This window comes from Chrysochloris asiatica, unplaced genomic scaffold, assembly GCF_000296735.1.
Source record: "Chrysochloris asiatica unplaced genomic scaffold, ChrAsi1.0 scaffold00073, whole genome shotgun sequence".
NCBI lineage: Eukaryota > Metazoa > Chordata > Mammalia > Afrosoricida > Chrysochloridae > Chrysochloris > Chrysochloris asiatica.
In genome coordinates, this window is record NW_006408591.1 from 3,681,075 (window position 1) to 3,688,645 (window position 7,571).

The following is a 7,571-nucleotide window of genomic DNA, read 5'->3' on the forward strand; positions in this document are numbered from 1 at the left end:
GGGGAAGGTTCTGCGTCTCATTTATCTGTGCTTTCTTGGTGCTGGCACACATGCAGTAGGTGCTCAGTCTGCTTTGGTTGATGAATGAGGGGGTGAAGGACTAAAGGAAGGAATAAGGGGAGCAGGACAGAGAGAGAGGATGGGCCAAGGTGAATGGCTCCTCAAACTCTCCACAGTCCCTGCCCTGCCCTTGCTGGAGGTGACAGTGGGAAGACAGCCAACACCTCTCCAGGGTGAACAACCTTCAGGCTCTGCTGTCCCTGGGTCCTGCCCTAGTCATAAAATAGTGAAGGCTTCCTCTTCAGGGTTAGGAGGGAGAAGTGGCGTGATTTAGGGGTTGAGCTTTAGTAGTCAGGAGAGTTTATAAACTGGAACAGCACGGCCAGGCACAGACATCTTCCTCATCATCTCCTGCTCTCTGCATCCGTTCTCCCAGCAGCATGGCCTTCAACGGCAAGTATGAGATCGAGAGTGAGAAGAATTATGATGAGTTCATGAAGCGCCTTGGTGAGTGAACTCCTGAGAACGAACACCTTCCTCAGAGCTGGATTGTCACAGCCAGCTTCAGGACAGAAACCTGGGGTCCTCAGTTAGAGCAGGATAGGACTTAATTAATTCAACTATTGATTAGTTAGCTAATTCACACATTGGGTTTCCAAGGAGCAACTGGTGGATTTGAACCACCGAGTTTTCAGCTGGCAGTCCAGTGCTTCTCCTACAACTCCACACCAGGACTCCCTATAAAGATTATAGTCTTGGAAACCCTCTGGGGCAGTTGTATTCTGTCCTATAGAATTGCTGTGAGTCAGAATTGACTTGACAACAAAGGGATTGGGATTTTTTTTGTTTTTTTCCCCAGTGTTATTGATGGGCACCTCAGTGTGACTTGCCTAAGGTCACACTGAAAGTCAGTGGTAGATGTCACATTACCACAAGACCCTATGACAAGGGTGTCACCACTTCCTATTTGGGCAGGGTGACAAGATGCAGAGGACAACGCAGAGGGCTGGTACCCTGCCTCTAAGGGTCACATTTTCCCTGCCAGCAGGCCCAGGCTGAATCACAGGGCCACAAAGCAGGGTCTGAGGGAGGCGGGAGCCCTTTAGAGTCTATTACTGGAAATGGTCCCTCGGGGAACAGAGACTTGGTTTTGTTTACAGAAGTCTAGTATTGTGGAATTGAAAGTCAGCCAATCCTCTGAATCTTGCCACTCTGCCCAAGTAGATGTTGTTCATCTGCTCTGAGATCCAAGGAAGTCCTGCACCACTCTGGGTCTCTGTTTCCTTATCTGTCAAGTAAAAGCCCTAGAAGACAGTCTTGAAGATCCCATTTATTCTGGAACTTTGTGATTTTGGCAAGTACCTGTTCTACTTGTTGTTGTTGTTAAGTGCCATGGAGTCAGTTACGGCCCATAGCTACCCTGTATAGGACTCATGGTGGCCCCATGTGTCACAGAGTAAAACTGAGCTCTGTAGTGTTCTCTCAGTTGTAATCCTTCAGGTAGCAGATTCCTAGGCCTTTCTTCTGAGGAACCACTGGTGGGTTTGAATTGTCAACCTTTCAAATAGTAGTTCAGCACAAACTGTTTGTGTTATTATTGCTTATCTCCCTGTCCAGGGCTCCCCAGCACCGCGATTGAAAAAGGCCGCAACTTCAAGATCGTCACGGAAGTGCAGCAGGACGGGCAGAACTTCACCTGGTCCCAGCACTACCCTGGGGGTCACTCCATGACCAACAAGTTCACCATCGGAAAGGAGTGTGACATGGAGACCATGGGAGGCAAGAAGTTCAAGGTGAGAGGCCACACGTCATGCTCCCCTTCCCCAGGCCTCTGGCTAACCGCTCCATCTCAAAGGTGTCTTCCCTGCTCACCATCCTGAGACCTCTTCCTCTAGTCTAGTCTCCAGCACTGAGAGCTTGACTTACTTGGTAATTTAACCACCTGGCTCCAGTCAATAATGCAAGTCCTGGTGTGGCGCTGTAGGATAAGCTCTGGACTGTTAACCACAAGGTTGGCAGTTCAAACCTCAGAACCAGCTGCTCCTCGGAAACCCTATACAGGGACTCTATGAGTCAGAACTGACTCAACAACACACAAGAACAACATTTACTGAGCACTTCATATTGCCTGACACTTGCTAAATATACATTTTAATGCAGTTAATAGTATGAGGTCACTACTACTGTGGCTTCTGTTGTTAACAGCTGCCGAGTTGGCTCTAGCTCATGGGGATCCTCTGAAATGTTTTCCAGTTCCGTCATCTTCATGACCTTGGGTGTGTCCAAGCACATGCTTGTGGCCACTGGGCCCTCCATCTCATGGACAGTTTCCCTGATTTTCACTGATCCTTTACTGTACCAAACAGATGGTCCTCTTCATGGACCCCTGGTGCCACAGTGGGTCAAGCACAGAAGAAAGATGAGGCTGTCTGCTCCCATAAGTATTATGGTCTGAGAAACCATATGGAGCAATTCTACTCCATTCTGTAGAGTAGCTGTAAGTTGGAATCAATTCAATGGCAGTGGTTTTTTGTTTGTTTGTTTTTTTAAATATCCTTTTGTAGCCATTGGTCTCTCCTGGTGACATGTTCAAATAAGTGAGCTGAAGTCACATCATCATGTCTAAGGATCATTCTGGTTGTGTTTTTTTTTTAAGACTGCTTTGTTTGTTCTTTTGGCCACCAAACCAAACTCAGCTGTATCATCGATTCCAACTCACAGCAACTCTATAGGGGAGAGGAGAACTGCTCCATATGGTTTCTAAGACTGTAAATCTTTATTGGAGCTGACAGCCACATCTTTCTTCATATACAGCCTCATTTCCTCCACACGGTGGTTGCTGAGTTTGAACTGCCCACCTCGTGTTTAGCAGCCCAGTGCATAACCCACAGGACCACCAGAACTCTTTACTCCTCTGGCAGTCCACAGTGTATTCAATATCCTTGACAATATTACAATTTGGATGCATCAGTTCTTCTTTCTCCTCTTTCTCCCCACACACCCTGAACCCCTTCCAGTAAGGATGCTGCTTTTCTACAATGGACATCAGCTTTTACAGGTGACTGAAAAGACCCTGGATTGGGCTCTAATCATTATACAACTACGACTCCACGGCATATAACAACAACAACAACAACAATTCCCATTTTGGAGCTCTGGTAGCATAGTGGTTACGAATCAGGCTGCGAACCGCAAGGTCAGCAGTTTGAAACTACCAGTTGCTCCACGGGAGAAAGATGAGGCGTTCTGCTCCCGTAAAGATTTACAGCCTCGGAAACCCTGTTCAGGGTCACTATGGGTTGAAACCGACTTAATGGCACTTAACAACAACAACAACATTCCCATTTTAATGATGGGATTAAGAAACGTGTCCCCTGGTTACATAGCTGGTGAGGAGCAGGCCTCCCACCCTGGCGGCTGGTTCCAGTGAGCATAACCACTTTGTTATGCCAGTCTCCCAGTCTAGCCTTGGAGTCAGGTTCAGCTGGGTTTGAAGCCCTGATGTCACACCCACAATATGTGGCCTCTGACAAGTCACTTCACCTTCCCCAGCCTTAGCCCTCAGAATGCAGAATGGGTCTAGATGCAGACTCTGACCTCAAGAACCTTGGTGAGGATTAGACAAAATAGACTTTCCATAGAAAATACATACCACGGTGCCTGCCACATAGGAAATGATTGAAAACAAAACAAAACAAAAAATTGCTTTTGTTTTATAGGTGAAGAAACTGAAACTCATGAAAGCAATGTGCTTAAGTTCCTGCAGCCAAGTGGGCAGATCAAGGTTAGACAGCTCAGGTTGTCTCCACAGTGTGCTACTTCTATAGTGTACAGCCAGGCCCATGATTAAGTCAGCCTGCTGAGACTTTTCAAAAGAAGGTGCTAGAATGCCTTGCTAGGCCGGCCCTCAGCCAACACATGCATTTTCTGATTTTCCCAGATTAGTGTCTTTTGAGCAACAGAAAAGTAAAAGGTAGCCGTCTGTCCCTACCCCAATCCCTTGGATTTTCCACTCATTCTGAGTCCCTCTGCAGACCCCAACTGTCAATAGGAGTGTACTTTGCTCTTCAGACTGTTAAAATGAAGAATAATTCATCATAATGCTCATATTTTGCATGTGGGATTAAAAAAAAATTTAGCAATCTCCCACTGATGTGTCTACATCAATACATATCAATTTGTCTTATTCTTTTTAATGGCTGCACTGTATCCTGTAGTATGGATATGCTTTTATTTACTGAGCCCTTCCTTGATGGGTATTTAAGTTACTCACTATTGGATAACCTCGGTTAGGTGTTACAATGAATGCTGCAATCAATACATTCTTGGATTATTTTAGTAGCATCATTGCAATGGTGACTATCAAAACTCAACACTTAGGAATGCTTACCACACCCAAGCATTGTGCTAAGCACTTTATGTATATATGACAGAGCTTCAAAACGTTTGTGCAAAGTCTCCATTATTTTTTCATTCTATTTTTATCATGAAATTTTTGAAGTCCCTTCATATATATACTTTTTTTTTTTGACCCTTCTTCCCATTTTTTCCCCTCCCCAAGCCCTTCCTAATTTCCTTATATCTCCATGAATTTGCCTACTAGAGATATGTCTCACAAGTAGAGTCCTGCAATGTATGTCCTTTTGTGCCTGGCTTCTTTCATTGACCATATTTTCAAGGTTGATCCATGTCATGGCTTGTATCAGAATTTCAATCCTTTTAGCCACTGAGTAATATTCCATTGTGTTATCATGAGTTGGGATCGACTCAATGGTAAGCAGTTTGGTTTTTACTATTGTTGTGTGCCGTTGAATTGGTTCCAACTCATAGCAACGCTCTATAGGGTTTCTGGAGCTGTAAATCTTTTTTTTTGTTGTTGTTAAGTGCCATCGAGTCAGTTCTGACCCATAGCGACCCTGTACAGGGTTTCCAAGGCTGTATATCTTTACGGGAGCAGAAAGCCTCATCGTTCTCCATTGGAGCGACTGGTAGTTTCTAACTGTTGACCTTAAGGTTCACAGCACGATTCGTAAATCTTTATGGGAGCAGAAAGTCTCATTTTTTCTCTTGCGGAATGACTGATGGATTTGATCTGCTGACCTTGCGGTTAGCAGTCCAATGTGTAGTTCACTATGCCACCAGGTTTATATCAAGAAAATGGTTTGGTTTTGGTGGATAAACAACACCACGTTTTGTTTATACATTCATTTTTTGATGGACACTGGGTTGCTTTGTACACTGGTATACAAACATTTGTTTGAGACCCTACTTTCATTTGTTTTGGGTATATGCCTAGGAATGGAATGACTTATATTTAATATATTATTTAAAGTCATTTAACTCTCACAACTCTATGCAGAAGGTACAATTATTACCCCCATTTTAGAGATGAGAAAATTGAAGACCAGAAATGGTAAGTGACTTGTCGAAGGCTTCAAAAGATTCATGGAAAAATGGAATAGAAAGTTAACGGAAAATTTCCATGAACTTTCTGAAGCCCCCGTGTATATTGCTGGGATGCTATAATTATATTATTTACAAGGTAAGTTTATTGGAGTTGTGGCTGAGGGTGCAGGTGGGCCCTTCATTGTTGAGGGGCTGGTCTGTGTTAAGAGACTTGCTTACTGAGCTCAGTGGTGTACTTCCCTTTCAGGCTACTGTGCAGATGGAGGGTGAGAAGGTGGTGGTGGACTTCCCCAACTATCACCAGACCTCAGAGATTGTGGGTGGCAAGCTGGTGGAGGTAAGTATCCTGCTGGCTCCTGGATGATCGAAACACTTCTTTCCATAGCCATGGACATCCTGGGTGCCTCCCTCCACTTCCCTCCTCCCCCACTGAAATAGAGTGCATTCTGTAAACATTGTTCCTCCAGCCCACCCTCAGCAGCCCTCACCATGCTCTCATCACCCCTCTTCCTGACCAAGTCCAGCCTTGCTTTTGCCCTCTACCGCCACTCTCTATTTTCTATGCATCCTCATTACCTCACCTGACTCCCATTTGAAACTGCCTCCTCAAGCCAATGAATCAAGCTGGGAATCCTCAACCTGAACTTCAGGACCACATTTCCCTTTCCCCTAGACTGGGTTTGAGATGAAGAGTCAAGGAAGGCAGGTGTGCTCTCCTCATCCTTGCAGACACCCTCTGTCCAGTTCCCTGGATTAGTCATTCATTGTTCCTTTCTCAACTCCCTTTCGTTGTCCATGACCTCTGATCAGAATTCTCTTTTCTCTTGTTTGCTTTTCCAAATCTACTTATTCTTCAGGATTATGTCCAAATGTGAGTTCCCTCTCTGATCAGAATGGCTTCCTGTTTCCTCTGGGTTCTCCCACACCTCTTGGTTTGCCCACATACCCAGTACCCCTTCTAGTAAGAATGCTGCTTTTCGACAATGGGCATCAGAACCAACTGATGACATGTCTCAATGGCATTGGGCCCAAGGTGCTGCACTCAGCTGGTCTTCAATGAGCAGCATCCCTTGCCTGTCCCTTCTTCATCCTTAGACTTCCTGAGGACATGGCGCATATCCTCCCATCACCAAGCACATAACAGATTCCCATAAACACTGTGTGGTGCAATGGTTGAGGGTGGCCTCTAGACCTTGGGAAGGTGACTTGACTTGTTTAAACTTCAGTGTTCTCCTCTGTATAATGAGAGCACTCTCGTAGACTTGTTGGGAGGATCAGATGGGATAATACAGGAGAAATGTGTGGCATGGGTGAGTTTCAATGGACAGCCAGGTGGAACATTATCTTACCGATGCTCACATCACTGCTGACCGCTAATAGTACTTTTACCACTTGGAGTCCACACAGTGATTCAGAAATAGACTGGGAAACTGAGGCCCAGAGAAGTGGTGCAACTGTCCCACAGCTTCTCAGAGTTGGGGTTGGAGTTCATCTTTCTTCGGTTTTGCCCACTGGCTGTGTTGGGGTCCCTGCCTGAGAATTGAACACTGACTCTCTCTATTCTGGCTGCTTCTTTCAGATTTCCACCATCGGAGGTGTGACCTATGAGCGTGTGAGCAAAAGGCTGGCTTGAGCACCAGGTCAAAGCCCATGGGGGCCTAACTGTAACTAATAAAGCTGGTCTAAGAATATACATTCTGCTCACCAAAGTATTTTTGTTTTTCGTTTTCTGGTGTCTTGGGGCAACTTCTGGAAGGTGGGAGTAAGAACCATGAGGATGGTCACATGGGCCACACTTTAGGCCTGAGTTCCTGTGGGACATGTAGAGGGAGACAGGAACGTGGGTGGGCTGGACAGCCCTCAAGAAGCAGGATGAGCTTTCTTTTGGGGACCCATTGCTACACCCTGCCATCTACTGTTCTGTCTGAGATCATCCATGACCCTATGTTGTTGATGGCTACTTTAGAGAGACACATCACCTTGTTGTGGTGGGCCTCAGGAGGCAGGCCAGGACTCTCGGTGTGGACAGGAGTGGTACCTCCAGGGAAGCGTGCAGCTTCAGGCTCCCAGGCCTAGGACATAGACACTAGGACAGATACCCCCGGGCTGAGCTCAGGAAGGTGTTTTAATTTGGCTGTGGGATTTTAAGCAACACCCAGTTTACC

General features: G+C 45.8%; 1 protein-coding gene across 1 annotated transcript; it reads left to right on the forward strand.

The window, feature by feature from the left end:
* Positions 1-399: 399 nt before the first annotated feature.
* Positions 400-7,047, forward strand: FABP6 (fatty acid binding protein 6, ileal). Its single transcript, XM_006864923.1, has 4 exons — positions 400-507; positions 1,618-1,793; positions 5,654-5,743; positions 6,986-7,047. The coding sequence occupies exons 1-4, from the start codon at positions 441-443 to the stop codon at positions 7,037-7,039; spliced, it is 387 nt and encodes a 128-aa protein (XP_006864985.1). The 5' UTR covers positions 400-440; the 3' UTR covers positions 7,040-7,047.
* Positions 7,048-7,571: the final 524 nt, after the last annotated feature.

Coding starts and splice junctions, on each gene's coding strand:
- FABP6 (XM_006864923.1), top strand. CDS start 441: ATGGCCTTCAACGGCAAGTATGAGATCGAGAGTGAGAAGAATTATGAT. Junction 508..1,617: donor TGAGTTCATGAAGCGCCTTG/GTGAGTGAACTC, acceptor CTCCCTGTCCAG/GGCTCCCCAGCACCGCGATT. Junction 1,794..5,653: donor TGGGAGGCAAGAAGTTCAAG/GTGAGAGGCCAC, acceptor CTTCCCTTTCAG/GCTACTGTGCAGATGGAGGG.